The following is a 16,609-nucleotide window of genomic DNA, read 5'->3' on the forward strand; positions in this document are numbered from 1 at the left end:
GCTAAAAATGTTATTCTGTGCTTTCATTTCTTGTAGAAATACAGCAAATGGTTTATATGAATTTTGCTGAATGGTTTAAGACTATATACACTTTTTTTTAGTGCCAAATTAAAAAAATACACACAAGACTTATTTAACTACTTCTGGGACTACAAAGCACTGACACATACAAACTGGAAACAAGACAAGTACAAAGAAACTAACATTAATGGAGAACTTTGACCTTCAGGCAGTGCAAGCTTCCTGTAACACCACACAAATTACCTCTATCGCTGCTGGCAACTGGATAATAGTCTTTCTTCTGCTCATTTCTATTTTCCAGTTGAAGGAAATCTATTAAATGATGATTGATACTACACTGCTAGCATAAGCGCCTAGACACTTGTATGGATGTAATATACAGAAAGCAAAACACGCAGCATAGTCCCTGAATTCAGACACAAACACTCAGAAAATGAAAAGAAACTGTACCTGAACTATGAAATGCAGCACAGTCAGCCCTACAGACATTTGACTTGAGGACAGACTTTTACAGTATTTTTACCAAAATTCAAATAAAAAAAACTAAATATTACTTACTGCAAGTTGTTTGGGAAGACTTTCAGCAATAAAACCAAGTAACATCTTTGAAGGCTTCTCAGCACATAACAAAACAAGATTGACATTTCGGTCTCCATGGAGTAACAAACCTTTAGCCAAAATGCCCACACGTAAAACTCCTTTCAAAGCTCTGTGAATTATAGTTAAAAGCTGCATTTAAAATACTATAAAAATCATAAAACTAAACATGAAGATAGAAAAATTAAATAAAATAGTATTCCATATACTCTTGAGGCCATAGTGACATATGCCATATCAAAATCTGAAGGTAACAGAATTCCTGAAAGCACTGATAACAGTACAAGGAAAAACATAAAATGGCTTCAGAAACAAGTAATAAAATTCTTAAAAAATAATAAGGAAAAGAATACCTGTCTTTACTGCTGTCTTTTTTGTCATCTCCCTCTTTGCTCTTGCTTTTTTCATGATCAGTCATATTGTCAGAAACAAGTTTCAAAGCACGCTCCGTAATAGAAACAATTTTTTGGACTGCTTGAAGTTCCTCCTCTGTTGGATATATAGCTGCATGTTTGGTCATCACATAGCGGTCATCAGAGGAGTCAGGGCGGCGTAGAGGCTAAAGAGATGAAAAAGCACATTTCTGAAATTTGGGTACACAACAGGTCAAGGCAGGTGACTGCACTGCTCTCATGAGACCCCACCTGGAGTACTGCATCCAGCTCTGGCAATCCCAACATAAGAAGAATGTGGACCTACTGGAGCAAGTCCAGAAGAGACCACAAAGATGATCACAGAGCTGGAGCACCTCTCCTAGGAAGACAGGCTGAGAGAATTGGGGCTGTTCAGCCTGGAGAAGAGAAGGCTCTAGGGAGATCTTAGAGCACCTTCCAGTATCGAAAGGGGGCCTGTAGCGGCTGGTGCCGGGGGTCAGTTGGACCCCGGCTGCCACAGATGTTCCAGATAGCAAAGTCCCACAAGGAACAACCTGTCCCAAAGTCCTAGGCAGTCTCAGCCACAAGATACCAATGCAAGCAAGGCCTGGGCTTCAGGCGATCAGCTCTTTTAGTGATTTCAGCTCAGCTTGCAAGGTACCTCGGCCAATGTAGGGCGAAGAGATGGGAAGCGCTGTGTGGCAGTTCCATAAAGTTCTTTATTGTTGGCTTCTGCGAAGAGTCCAGTGACAGCTACATTCCACTGAACTGGGTAGAAGCAGGGGTTTTTATAGGGAAGATATGGCTTGACAGAGGGACCAATCATTTGGGGCTGAGGAAATATGACCAATAGTTTTACAAGGAGATAAAGTGGGGTCCCAAGGCGGGAGAAGGGTCTCTTAGCCTAGTCATCATGACTAAGCAATTCTTATCTAGGGAATAGCTCTCCAGGGAGGCCTTGTGAGGGGCTCTGCTCCCTCCATAGGGGCCTACAAGAGAGCTGGAGAGGAACTTTTTACAAAGGCATGTAGTGAAAGGACAAGGGCTTTAAACTGAAAGAGGATAGGTTTATATTAGATATTAGGAATAAATTCTTTACTGTGAGGGTGGTGAGGCCCTGGAACAGGTTGCCCAGAGAAGTTGTGAATGCCCCATCCCGGGAAGTGTTCAAGGCCAGGTTGGATGTGGCTCTGAGCAACCTGGTCAAGTGGAAGGTGTCCCTGCCCATGGTAGGGGATTGGAACTAGATGATCTTTAGGGTCCGTTCCAACCCAAACTATTCTATAATTCTATGATATACTTTCAAGTTCACAGGTGATGTGTGACCAAAAACCAAACGTGGCTAAACAACAGAATATTCAAACCTCAAATTATTGAGATGTAAGGAAACGTGAACTGAAGTATCCTTAATAACTTACACTGATCACAATCATATCTAAAAAAACCATGAGATGTATAAAAAATAAACAAATTGGGAAATCCCAGGTTCAAAAGTACCTCCCCAACATAAATATCTATTGTCTTTCTGTTAACTGGGAAATACTTGCATACTGACGCAAAATAAAGTATCCATGATTGCTTTCATAGAATCACAGAAGAATTCAAATAGAAAGGGACCTCAGGAGGTCCTCTATTCCAGCCTCCTGTGGAAACCATGGTCAGCTATAAGACTATATCATGTTGCTCAGAGCTTCACCCAGTCGGTTCTTGAAAACCGCCAAAGATGGAGCTTCACAACATCTGTGTGGAGAAAAAAAGAAAAAAAAATCCTGTATTCAGTTAGCACCTTTTTTGTCTCAGCTTAAGCTGGTATATCTCACCCTCTCACTGTAAAGAGCCCGGCTCTATTGTCTTTATAATGCACAGGTATTAGAAGGTTATTACATCCCACTGAAGCTCTCTCTTCTCCAGGCTGAACAGGCCCAGATCCCTCAAGTCTCTTCTCACAGGGCACACTCCAGAACCCTGATCCCAGTAGCCACACACTGAAACTGCTATAGTTTATCAGTATCTGTCTTGTACTGGAAAGTCCAAAGCTGAATGCAGTATTGCAGTTTGGGTTTCATGAAAGTGGATCACTTCCTTTTATCTACTGATTATGCTCCTGTTAATGTCACCAAAAATGCTATTAGCCTTGCTTGCTGCCAGGGCACATGGTTGGTTCACATTCAGCTTACTATCTGCTAAGACCCCAGATGCCTTTCAGCAGGGCTGCTACCCAGCCCTGCAGTGCAAGTGGTTATGCCCTCCCAAGTGAAGCATTAGGCATTTGTATTTGCAGAATTCTATAAAGTTCCTGTGGGTCCATTCCCCCAGTCTGCCTAAGTCATGCTGGATGGCAGCCCTCCTCTCAAAGGTATCAACTGTTCTCCCTACTCAGAATCAATTCAGTTTTATGTCAGCTGCAAACCTGATGAGCGTGCACTGACTCCATCACCTTTCAGATCATTGATAAGGTGCTAATGAGACAAATCCCAGAACAAACACATGCAGCACTGCACTTGTTTACTGACCTCCAGGTAGAGTATGGCCCACCACTAAATCATTATTCTCTGGGACTGATGATCCAACCACTTTTTATCCATACATTTGTCCACAATTAGATAAATAAAAGTATAATGCAATTAAATAAGTAGTAGTACACAAATCCAGAGTGACTTGTATTTCAGAAGAAACAATATTTGTCTTCAAGGCATCCTTTTGTCATATAAGTGGGCTTATTTTGAAAGACAGGTCCATCTACAGAGTTTCATTAGTATATAATTTTTTCTTCACTTTTCCATATCCTTTATTAGGAAACACTGGAGACAACTGAAGTAGCACTGAATAATTTATAGTTCTTAACTGTACCTCTTGGTAAGTATTTCTTTTTTTTTTTTCCCTAAAGCTAAGAAACTCACGGCTGGTCCTTGAGGCTGGGGAGGCATTCCTGGTCTAACTCCCAGCAGGCCTAGAGGTCCCGGAGGACCATGAGGATATCCTCCATCTGGTATTCTGCGACGGTCATCCCAGTGATGCTGCTCTTCCTCCATTCTCCTCCAGTACATGTCCTCTTCATATCGCCTGAAGTGCATCAAAATGTCCTCTTTATATAGCAGTTAATATTTCCAACCATTCTAAATAAATTATTGGATGTTCTCACTAACTTATTTCTAGTAATCAAGAACAAATACCAACAAACTCCAGAGGGTACCTAAAATGAATGGTTATTCTGAAAGCAGGTCTGAATTCATAGCAAATAATTCTAGTGAGTCTACATTCCTCAGAGATTGAACAAAAAACCCAAAACAAAACGCAAAAAAACCTGAGGGATAATGTCAATTAAATTTAAAACAAGACAGTATAGAGTTCCCAAAACAATTATTTAAAACAAGTAATTACAGAAGAAGAGTTAGTTTTAGATAATCTGACTGCAACTTTGTCTCATTTGTTGATAAAACAGAATGCATTACCTCATTTCCATCCTCCAGCGTTCTTCCTCTTCTCGCCTTCTCCAGTATTCTTCTTTCTGCATCTGTTTCCTCATCTTCTCTTCCTGAATTTTTCTTGCTCGAATACTGGGCTTTACTTCTACTTGTAAATCTGGGTTTACTTTTTTCTAGTTCAGAAAAATAACAAATGAAATATTAATTTACCTCTTATCATCTCAAGGTTATGGAGTTCTTCTGACATGTTTAGCACACACTACTGGTCTACAATAAAATCAAAGGGAGTAAAATGCAGTTTTAGAACTGCACTGAATGAACAGCTGAAGAAGAAAAATCTGTGTCTGGTATTTTAAAGGAAAGAAACAGCAATGTACTACATATAGCATGAATTCCTTTTTCAGCTATGTGAGAACAAAACTATCTAAGATTAAAATGTTACATGAAAGACTAAGTAATTTGCTGTTCATTCTGTAGCAGGATGATTACAATATAGCCTGAAAAAAAACATTTCTTCTTAACTACAGTGTGCTTCCTGATGCCCTGTTCCTGAAGGGTCCCTCATACTGGAGCATAATCATAAGTCACTAAATACATTTTTCTGGCAATTTTACCCTCTTCTTTCAACCCTTTCATGATTATGCAGGCCCATTGTATCTCCTGTGACCACAGTAAATTCTTCTTATATAATCTTATAATAATAAAAATGCACACCATGTGTCACTATAGGTGTCTCTCCATTCATGACTAAAATGTTGGCAAATACTTGTTTCTCAAATGTCTCCATAAGGGGTTTATGTGGTTTATCCTGCCTAAAACATCGAGCATTTTAAATTTATGGTAAACAACAAAGCACCTACTATTGCTTGCATACATTGTACAATATTTTAATGTTAAAAAAAATGCCTGAAAGCAATATTCCGAATGTTTAAAGAAACACCCAAAATGCAGTTTCAGTCTGCATTACAACCTTTTAAAGACTATAGTCCTAAGAAATGTATTTCTCTAGTTTTTTTAATATGCTGTTTACTCAAAGCACCTACTTCTGACTAGTCTTTAAATATAGGAACATGTAATCAGTCAGCTAACATGTGGTAGATTTTCAGATTAAAGTATTAGCGTTTTTACCGACCTTATACTGAAGTCTGTGCCGTCTCCCTTTTAAGTGCATCTCTTTGGCATTAGGATCATTAAAACTGCATTCACAAAGTTTACAGTGAAAGCGTATCACCTTTCCTTCATCATTTCTTACCTGGAAAATAAAAGTTATAAAACACATTTACTTTTTTTTTTTTTAACAAAATCTGATTTAAAAATTAATCTAATTCAGTGACACTGGATAATGTCTACCCATCTCAAAACATGCTTAAAACGTCACACAGGAACTGAAAAAAGGCAAAATAGAACTTTAAATTCTGACAAACACACCATTGTGTTTGGTAATGAACAAAGTTCTTCCACAGCTTTAAACTTGAGCCTGAACATAATGAGTTGAATAATTACAAACAATAAAAAATTTACATCAGATTTCATCCACATATCTCATGCCACCAACATGAAGAATGCCCCACTGAGGTCAAAAGAAACATGCACAATACAAAAATGTAAACATTTGCACAAGCCTTTGCAGGTTTAGTGCCTTGTCACTCTTATCATCAAGAAGGACCCAGGGAATTACAGGCCAGTCAGCCTCACCTCAATCCCTGGGAAGGTGATGGAGCACCTAATTCTGGACACCAGTTTCAGGCACATTAAGGACAAGAAAATCATAATCAGTAGTCAGCATGGCTTCACCAAGGGAAAGTCATGCTTGATCAACTTGATAAATTTCTGCAATGAAGTGACTGGCCTGGTAGATGAGGGGAGAGCAGTTGATGTTGTCTACCTGAACTTCAGTAAGGCCGTTGACACAGTCTCACCATAATAACCTCATAGACTAACTGTTGATATAAGGGCTGGATAAGCATATAGTGAGGTGGATCAAAAGCTGTCTGAATGGCAAGGCCCAGAGTGTGGTGATCAGTAGAATGAAATTTAGTTGAAGGCCAGTAGCTAGCAGTGTATCCCAGGGCTCAATTTTGGGCCCAATTCTGTCTAACATATTCATTATCGATCTGGTGATTGGGCAGAGTGCACCCTCAAGTTTGCTGACAACACAAAACTGAACGCAGTGGCTGATATGCCAGAGGGTTGAGCTGCCATCCAGAGAGATCTCAACAGGCTGGAGAAACGAGCTGACAGGAACCTTGTGAAGTTCAACAGGGAGAAGTACAAAGTCCTGCATCTGGGGAGGAACAGCCTTATGTACCAATATGTGCTGAGAGCCACCCAACTGGAAAGCAGCTTGACAGAAAAGGCCCTGAGGGTCCTGGTGAACACCAAGTTGAACTTGAGTCAACAATGTGCCCTTGCTGCAAAGGCAGCAAATGGCATCCCAGGCTGCATTCAACAAAGTATTGCTAGCAGGTTGAGACAGCTGATCCTTCCTCTCTAACTCAGCACTGGTGAGGTCACACCTGGAGTCTTGTGTCCAGTTCTGGGCTCCCCAGTGCAAGAGAGACATGGACATACAAGAGAAAGTCCAATGAAAGGCCACAAAGATGATGAAGGGACTAGAACTTCTCTCCATATAATAGTTTTAAAATAATCCATGTTTTCATATCAATACCTCCTCCACATAGTCATGGCCCACTGGCTGGACATCACTTTGCAAGGCAGCAAGAGTCGTAGGTGCCACCGGTTCAGCTGCTGTGTCTGGTTTTACTTCCTGTGTTTGTATTGTAGCAGCAGTTGTTGCTTTAACACTTTCAGATGATTTCATGTCTTCCAGTTTACTTCCTGTTGTCTGAAGTTTATTACCACCTACAAATCAAAAACGTTAAATCTCTAACTTTCATAAAATGAGAATTATACATGATGTGCAAACAGAAGACTTTATTTCCAAGTATCAGTGTTCTGGTCAAAGCATTATTAGTCTGAAAATTAGTTAAACCAAACATTTTTAAATACTATTAAAGTTTTTTATTAAAAAAAAGCTAAACAAAAACTTATTTAAAGACCTAGTTTTTTATTTTAGCAAGAAATCTTTTGTTTTATATAGTTGTAATTGTCATCATTCATTTTCATGTTTTTTCAAGAGAGAAGACTAATTGTGAACAACTCAGCAAATATTTTTTTTTCATCAGATTTGTTTTCTTTTTGCAAATGAATCCAAGAAAGTACAAACATTAAAAAGTTTTGAGGTACTAACAAAGGCAGCATACCTTTAGTGTTACAACTGCATAGGTCTTTCCTTTGAGAGCAAGTTAGCTTACTGTTGAATAACTGCTTTCTGTCTCTAAATGTCTGTCATGATTATTTCAAACATTTCCACTGTTAAATTTCCAGTGTTAAAACAATGTTTCAGTTTCCCAGTTACCAACTGCCAACCTACTGCAGGCTGTCTTAACAGGCCAGGCTGTGAACTGAAATTAGAAGCAACTGGACTATAATCTGCAATACGCCAGCAGCTACTACATAAGAAACCAAAGTTGGGAGGCTTTTGCTGAAGGTGGGAGAAGCCTCCAGGAGAGGTCAGGTGAAGACAAAAGAGCAGAAAACAGTATAAACTGTGAAGCAAAATTTTTATACATATTCTTATTTTCCCCATCAGTAATAATTCCCTTAAACACAACAGAATTCCTAATGCAGAAGTTAACTAAATATATTTGTACTTGTTACATGTAAATATTTTAAAAATATAGAATAGGTTAGGTTTCAAAATAAAGACTGACTTCTGTACTTGCCAACAAAGTTTATTTTTGGTGGAGATATTTTCTTTACAGATATATTAGCAGCGGTTGAAGATGTTTTGTTGTTGGATGCAGTGTTAAGTTGTGCATTTGCCGTGGGAGTAAGAATTTTCACTGCAGAGGATGCAACAGAGGAGTTCATAGTACTGCTGCTAGTTGCTATATTTGAAGCAGAGGCAGTTGGTTTAGAAGCAGATGTGGATGTTGAAGTCGCAGCTTGGGTAACCACATTTGGTTCAGTTGAAGGAATAGGTTTGCCAAGTTTTGTGTGCAACTTTACTACCTATAAAAATAACAAGAAATTAATAATATTATCTCCCTGGGGTAACTATAAAAATTTGAACTTGTTATAGGTTATTGAAGCTTTAAAAGAAACACCAATATCACCAGTGATATTGATATTTTTATTTTATTTTAAAGTTATCGCCTCTTTACTAAAAGTGATCTCAGGAGGAAAAAAAGGGACATGCAATAGTTCTTATCATCTGTAATGAGGAAATAGTTAATGGTTATCTCAGGTTGCTTATTTCCCCTAGAAATTCAGACATTTACTCCAAAAGCTGTGTAGATGAGAACAGAAAGTCAATAAACTCACAAGCCCGTAAAACTCAAGAAACAATTTGAGTAAAATGTTTCCAAAGTGACTGTTTTGTTGCCTGGTTGCTTTTTATTCCCCCTCCAAAAATTGTAGTATGTTGAACTATTTTAGTTCCAAATAATATTTGTAAATAAGTTATTTAATTCAGATTCAACACTCTTTTCATCACTACATTTTAAGAATATTTATATTGACTTTCCAGATTACCTAGCAAAACTGAAGCTATTCCTTAGACAAAGGCTTTCTTTTCTTTTTGTTAAAGCACATCTGCAGAACGAGTTAAGGAGGATGCAAAAGGCATATTTCAGAGCTCTTTATCTCCTTGAAAGTTAAGAGGTATGTGCTTATTCTTAGAAGTAATAAGCAGAGGCCTTTTTACAACACACTTGAGATAGAATAATACTTCTTTTTGGTGATAGTTGACCATCACCTGAAAAAGTAATGCATGTAGTCCATAAGAACAAAATATGCAAAATGAAAACTAGAGACTGGGTTTGAAAGTAACAGTAAATAAAATACAAATCTGCTAGATATGTCTTTAATGCAAATACATGTACACAATCAGGTTCAACAAGGTGAAGTACCAGGTCCTGCACTTGGATCACAACAACAGGCTTGGGGAAGAGCAGGTGGAAAGATGCTTGGTGGAAAAGGACCAAGGAGTGTTGGCCAACAGCCAGCTGAACATGAGCCAGCATGTGCCCAGATGGTCAAGCAGGCCAATGACATCCTGGCCTGTAAGAGAAATAATGCAACCAGCAGGGGTAGGGAAGTGACTGTCCCATTGTACTTGGCACCGGTGTTGGGGGTTGAATTGTTCCCTTTTCTTTCTGTGGAATTTCTCCCATTGTTATGCTAAGGAGTTGTGGCTACACCTTAGAAAGGATAAATGTTCTCTCGAAGGGGGGTGGGTGGAGGGGGGGGAGAGACCGGAAAGGGGGGAGAGGGTTCTCTCGCTTGGGCTTGGATCGTGGAGTGGGAGGACTGCCCGTGCTCTGATCTGGCATCTCCCCTGCCATCCCAGCGCAGAGATCCACACTCCCTGCCATTGGACATCGCTCTGCTGCTTTCCCACCTCATCCTATCTCTGGACACTTTGCTGAGCACCACGACTGACACCATGAGGGGGGAGTCTCTCCTCCATCCCCTCTCACCCCTGGGCCGCTGCCGCCATCACTCCAGCCCTCTTCAACTGCGCGGGACCTGCCCTGCCCCCAGCACTGGTAACTGAGCACAGGGAGAAAGGGCCTTGGCCAAAAGGGACTGGAACTGAGCTATACTGTTCTGTTTTGTTGTCAATTTTTATAGCTGTTGTTGTTTCTGCTATTTTGCCTTGTTAGATATCAGTAAAGAACTGTTATTCCTATCCCCATATCTCCTGCCTGAAGGCCTCTGATTTGAAACTAAAATAATTAAAAGGGAGGGGGTTGCACTCTGAATCTCAGGAAAGGCGTTCTCGACTTTCCTTAGAAGATACCTGTCTTTCAAACCGAGACAACTGGTAAGGCCACACCTTGAATCCTGTGTTCAGTTTTGGGCTCCTCAAAACAAGACAAGATGTTGAGGTGGTAGAGTGCATCCAAATAAGGGCAACAAAGCTTGTAAAAGGTCTAAAGCACACGTCCTATGAGGAGCAGCTGAGGGAGCTGGGGTTGTTTAGCCTGAAGGAGGCTCAGGGGAGACCTTATCGCTCTCTACAACTACCTGAAAGGAGGTTGCAGCCAGGTGGGTGTTGGTCTCTTCTCCCATGTAGGAAGAGATAGGACAAGAGGAAATGGCCTCAAGTTGTGCTGTGGGAGGTTTAGATTGGATATTAGGCAAAATTTCTTTACTGAAGGGGTTGTCAAGCATTGGAAGAGAAGTGGAAGCCCAGGGAAGTGGCTGAGTCACCATCCCTGGAGGGATTTAAAAGTCATGAAAGATATCTAGATGTGGTGCTTAGGGACATGGTTTAATGGCAGACTTGGCAGTGTTAGTTTAACGGTTGGAGTTGATGATCTTAGAGGGCTTTTACACCCTAAATAATTCTATGATATGTACACAAGTGTATACCTACAGTTCTTAGCTTTTTATTCTTATTTTAAGCATGTTCCTCATCAGAATACAGACATATTAATGTCACATAATATTACAAATTTAAGTTCAAGCAACTCTTCCAGATTACTTTTTTCCCACTAGAATGCACAAAATTCTTCAGTGTACCAAAGAAAGAGTCCTTTGAGATTTCATTTTTTACACTGATGACAACCTAACTTAGCATTAGTTAACAACTATCTATGAGGAAGAGAAAAGGACATCCAACTATACAAAGATAATATATTATCATACTCCATATACCTATGGAGTTACTGGGCACAACCCAAAAATTTAATGACTGAACGTCATTAATGAAAGAACAAACACTAGGCAAATCTATGTAAATCATAAATGTTGTTCTTCTACTAACAAAAATAATACTTAGAAAATTATTTTAAATTTGCTATGAGATTTATTTACTTGAATAGGAATGATATTACTGATGCTACTTGGTACAGTGTTCTGAGATACAAAGGGCTATAAAAGCTGAATATTAATACTTTGTTACTTACGTTAATAATTCTATAGCTTTGAGGAAAATCTGTAATATCTAAACACACATTCTACAGTGTGCCATTCCATTTATTGTCATATGACCAAATTTAGAACACAGGTCACAGGTTCACAGTGCAGCTCGCAGTCTTTATTCTAAAATGCTCACCTAACTGCACACAGACAATAGGGAAAGCATACTTACCAAAACTCTTTAAACATACTCATAAAATCTAGTACAGGACATTGTTCCTTGTTTCCATATGCCTTTTTTTTTGCAAGAAATATCAAAAAGTGATACATATTAATCCCATCCCTTGGCACTGACTCAGTTTACAGTGTTTCAAAGCAGAAAGCTTCACAGTGCCAAGTAAGAATGTCAAGAGAAGTCTTGAAAAGTGTTAGGGGGCACAAGCATACTACCGCATGTCCTCATTGACACTTCCCCATCTTACTCTATACCTTCTTCCTACAATTTACATACCTTTCCCAATATATCCTCATCTCCTTGATACTGTGGCAATATGTTTTCCCCCTTTCTCCCAACAAGACCCTTCTAATAGTGAGCTTAAAGATAATTTTGAAAGAAAAAGCAGAGCTAAATGTCTTTAAACAAAATTCTAATTCTATTGTTTCTGCATATTTTCTCTTAAGATGAGAAAAACTATGGGAAGAAATATATGACCGGCTTGTATAATATAGACAAAAGAAAGTTCTTACTTTCTGATGTTTGGCTCCACGGATATGGGCAGCGTAAGCATCTGCTCCTGTACAAGACACATCACAAAGCTCACAGCGCAACTGATTCTGAGTTCCACGAGCAGAAGTACTGTTGTTATTGGTGTTCTGGGAAGCTTTTAATGCTGCTTCTTTCTTTTTGTGTTTCTGGCCTTCTAAGTGTTCTTTATAAGTCTGTTTAAATAAAAAATACACACAGTTGGTTTTGTACTGTTCGTTCATCATTCATGTGTATAGATGTAATATAGAGCATAGCATAAAACACATGCTTTGTATGAAAAATACTTCCTACACTGAACATTACTTCCCTATGACATGTTTTAAGGCGTAAGCAGGTCACTTCCGAAACCAAGATATTTTCTTCACCACCAGGATTCCACTTTTAGGTAATACAATGTGGCCTTCATTCCTCTACCTTCTCACTTCCTCAGTCAAGTACTGGTCAACATATATTACCATTGAAAGCCTGATAAGATCAGAAAACTGTCTCAGTTGCATTTTCCTACATTGCATTGAATTATTCTTGATTTTGAATTTTCCTCGAATTGCAAGACCAGTTATTAAATGTATCCAGATAACTAAAACAGTAAATTCAAAAAAAGGTAGCGCATAAAGCTGCACTGAAAATAAAATACAGAAGTTGCTATTTGTTCCTATACTAACACTGGCAATCTATGGAGCAGACAGAGTGGAAAATAATGACAACTTTACCTAAAGAGTAAGAACTGTTTTGCCAAACACACAAACACTTCATGAATTGATATCTACTTTTTATGCACTTGTATCCCCTTTGAAACGAAACTGGGATGCTGGAATAAAATGAATACCTTTTCAAGATTACCATTGTGTTAGTTTAACACAACATGGATTTTAGTGGGGGCGGAGGTAGCCACAGAGGTTGCCTCTGAGAGAGAAGCTCCTCAAAACTTCTATGTCCAGCAGAGGCAATCCCTGAAGACTCAGACGATGGACATATTGGCTGGCCCAATTAGAGAAGTTAGTAACGCCTCCGTGATGACATATTTAAGAACAAAAAAACACATGCAAGCTCTCTTTCTTCCTCTCCTTAGAGGGGTGGTGAGGGGACTGCTGGGGCCCTTCCCAGCATGGTAGCTGACGCCATGCTGCCGGGAGACTATCCCGGCACCACGAGCAGCCACGTGGCCAAGACCATGCAGCCGGGGCCAGCACCGGGAGTGCTCATGTGGCCAGGGGCAGCCGCACGGCCGCCACCATCCCAGTGCAGGGAGCGACCACATGGCTGGCATCTGCGCAGGTGGGGCAGCGCCATGTGGCCGCTGCCATCTCGGCATGGCTCACAGTGAACTTTATTTGCTTAGCCACTTTTAGCCAGCCATACTGCGAACAGAAGGGGAGAAGCGGCAGCAGCAGTTTTTCCTTTTTGGCACCCCACATGAGAGGTGCTGACTGGAGCCAGAGGCTGGCATGGCTCATGTGGTGCCAGCGGGGACCATGTGACCAACAGCGAGAGGCATGGCAAGCAATTCCCCGATGCGGAGCCCGGATGGGATCAACCTTTCAGTGCTGTGGAACTCTATAAAAACTTTTCAATTGATAGAACATGATAATAAATGAACCTACGGACACCAATTTTCTCCCAAGTCAGAGAAAAGGAAAATGTGAAGACACATGAAGAAAACAACATGGCGACACTAAGGTCGGTGAAAAAGGAGGGAGTGGGAGGAGGAGGTGCTCCAGGTGTTGGAGCTGAGATTCTTCTGCAAGCCATGGTGAGGACTATAATACAACAAACTTTTTTTCCCTGTAATTCATGAAGTGCATGGGGGGATGTAGAAGTCTGCCTGCAGCCCATGATAAAAGATACGCTGGAGCGTGTAGATGCTGAAAAGCTGTAATTTAGTGAGAAACTGGAACAGAGAGAGAAGATCATTGCTTCCAGGAATAGAGGAAGAGGACCCTTGCTTCCAAACTAGAACAGCTCATCCTTAAAAGACTGTACCCCATGAACCAAATGACCCACACAAACAGTTGTGGGAAGACTGCCTGTGGGAAGGACTCACATTGCAGCAGGTTGGGCAGGACTACTACTTGTGAAAATTAGAACCATGTTGGAGAAATTCACAAAACTATCTCCTGTGGGAATGTGAAAAATGTATGTGTGATTCGGGTTATAAGGCGATATCAGAAGTAAAACCATGCAAATGCTGTACTGGGATGATTATAAGAATCAATTTTAAGTCAAATAAAACATGGAATAAAAAGATTATATTTATGCTTGTTTAAGAGAAATTGTAACTGCTTACTTAAGAGAAATGGTAGCTATGTTGGGCTTAAAGAGCTTTTGCGGTTACGTCTGTTTGGACAAAAATAAGGAACTTGCGGTCATATTTTGCTTGCATGTAGCAAAAAAATAAGGAAGTTGTGGAAATTGTATTAAGCAAATAACCATAGTTATATAAATAGCTAATATCTACATATGCAGAAAGAAAAGGTCAGGAAAGACACTGAGGAAAATGCGAAGCCTTCATCCAAAAGACCACCAAAGGAGGGCAAACGACCCCTAGCAACAACCAACGCCTGCGTAGAAGATGATGTTGGGGGTTGGATTGTTCCCCTTTTCTTTCTGTGGAATTCCTCCCATTGTTATGCTAAGTAATTGTGACTACACCTTGAAACGACAGATAATGTTCTCGACAGATAATGTTCTCTCGTAGGTGGGTGGGTGGAGGGAGGGGGGGCGGGGGGAACCGGAAAAGGAAAGGTGGGACGGGGGTCTGGAGTGGGGCTCTCGCTCGGCTCGTTGGAGCGGGAAGACCGTCTGGGCTCTGCTCTGGCATCTCCCCCTGCCATCCCAGCACTGAGATCCACGCTCCCTGCCTTTGGACATCGCTCTGCTGCTCTCCCATCTCACCCTACTATCTGCTGAGCACCACGACCAACACCATGAGGGGGAGTCACTTTCTCATCCCCTCTCACCCCTGGGCCGCGGCCGCCATCACCCAGCCCTCTTCAACTGCGTGGGACCTGCCCTGCCCCAACAGCACCGGTAACTGAGCGCAGGGAGACGGCCTGCGGCCAAAAGGGACTGGAGTGGAGCTATATTGTTCTGTTGCCAATTTTTATAGCTGTTGTTGTTTTCTGCCTTGTTAGATACCAGTAAAGAACTGTTATTCTTATCCCCATATCTCCTGCCTGAAGGCGTCTGAATTGGACCTAAAATAGTTAAAAGGGAGGGGGGTTGCACTCTGCATCGCAGAAAGGGGGCTCTTGCCTTTCCTTAGACCATACCTGTCTTTCAAAACAAGACAGATTTTGGCGCCCAACGTGGGGCATTGCCTGAGGGCATTGAGAGAGGGGTAGAAAAGGGGATAACAGTTCTTGAATTACCCAAGCTTGTGGTAGGTGACACCATGCTGTCCAGCTTACCCTGGATTGGTCTCCATGTGGTCACTGCTATATCTCTCCCATTTGCAAGCCCTTTTTTAAACATGAGTTTCATAACCAAGGTTACTGTGGCTATTATGCGGTTTATTGTGTGGGTTGATCAGTTGAGGAATTCATGGATTTTTAATTTTCTCTGGAAGATGGCCACATGGATTCAGAGCTATCACACTCTAAGTGTGTGTTTCTGGGGCTACTTCAGTAATGGTACTTACTGTGAGGAAGTGGCAGCAGGTGAAATTTTTTCTCAACCCATCACAGGGTTTTTGAAGTTCACCCCACCAGTCTTCAAGGGGTTCAAATCCGCTTTAAATGCTAATGACATTATAATGTGGCTAGTGTTGCTTACATCCCTGTTAAACCTGTTCTATCTAACATTCAGAGATAAGGGAAGATTGACTTGGATAACAACCCTCATACCTACCCCAGGAAATAGTGATGTTACCCCAGGGCCTGATCCTGTCCCAGAGACTAGAAAGGTTACCCCAGAGCCTGATCCTGTCCCAGAGACTAGGGATATTACCCCAGAGTTTGACCCTGCCCCACAGCCCACCTCGGAAAAGAACCACCCAGAATGGGTGGGGGTGCTAGCAAAGGAGATACGTGAGATGGGCCAGATGCTGAAGGAGTACCTCTCCCCAGCTGGTGAGAAACCCTCGCCCTGCCTTAAAGAGGAAGACTCTGATGGTGCAGCAGTGGGACCCTCAGATGTTACATCTGTCCAGGTTCCAGCTGAACTGCAAGGGCACTCACAGCCAGCAGCAGTTGCCCCTGTGGAAACTAGGAAGTCTAAGATGAAAACAAGGCACCTAGATAATAAGGGTCAGGAAGGGGGCCCCTCACAACCAGCAGGGGAGCCAGAAGTTGAGATCATCACCGAGTCCCTGCCATACGACAGTCTCCGTAACCTGCGAAAAGACATTGTACGACGGGGCCGTGAGCCTTTTACAACCTGGTTACTGCCGGTCTGGGACCTTATGGGTACAGGTGTGCAACTGGATGGTACTGAGGCAAGGAATTTGGGAGCCTTGACCCAGGACTCAGGTGTGGACCAGGTATTTGTAAGGGAGACAG

The 16,609-nt window shown here is 41.3% G+C and overlaps 1 protein-coding gene across 4 annotated transcripts in view; it reads right to left on the bottom strand.

The window, feature by feature from the left end:
• The window catches only part of LOC148220304 (zinc finger RNA-binding protein-like), a 59,139-nt gene that overhangs the window by 18,558 nt on the left and 23,972 nt on the right, over nt 1–16,609 (bottom strand). For 3 of the 4 annotated variants that reach the window (XR_015798860.1, XM_088155486.1, XM_088155488.1), the window contains exons 7-14: nt 12,095–12,286; nt 8,191–8,491; nt 7,086–7,279; nt 5,550–5,669; nt 4,445–4,590; nt 3,893–4,055; nt 972–1,177; nt 580–730 (exon numbers count right to left, since the gene is read on the bottom strand). Coding sequence is in view for 3 of the 4 variants with exons in the window: in XM_088155486.1 (XP_088011612.1) it covers nt 580–730; nt 972–1,177; nt 3,893–4,055; nt 4,445–4,590; nt 5,550–5,669; nt 7,086–7,279; nt 8,191–8,491; nt 12,095–12,286 (1,473 nt within the window). In the remaining variant the exon portion in view is untranslated. The remainder of the gene's footprint in view (nt 1–579; nt 731–971; nt 1,178–3,892; nt 4,056–4,444; nt 4,591–5,549; nt 5,670–7,085; nt 7,280–8,190; nt 8,492–12,094; nt 12,287–16,609) is intronic. The other variant, XM_088155487.1, reaches the window with a different exon arrangement.

The sequence above is a fragment of the Sturnus vulgaris genome, chromosome W (assembly GCF_052056855.1).
Source record: "Sturnus vulgaris isolate bStuVul1 chromosome W, bStuVul1.hap1, whole genome shotgun sequence".
NCBI lineage: Eukaryota > Metazoa > Chordata > Aves > Passeriformes > Sturnidae > Sturnus > Sturnus vulgaris.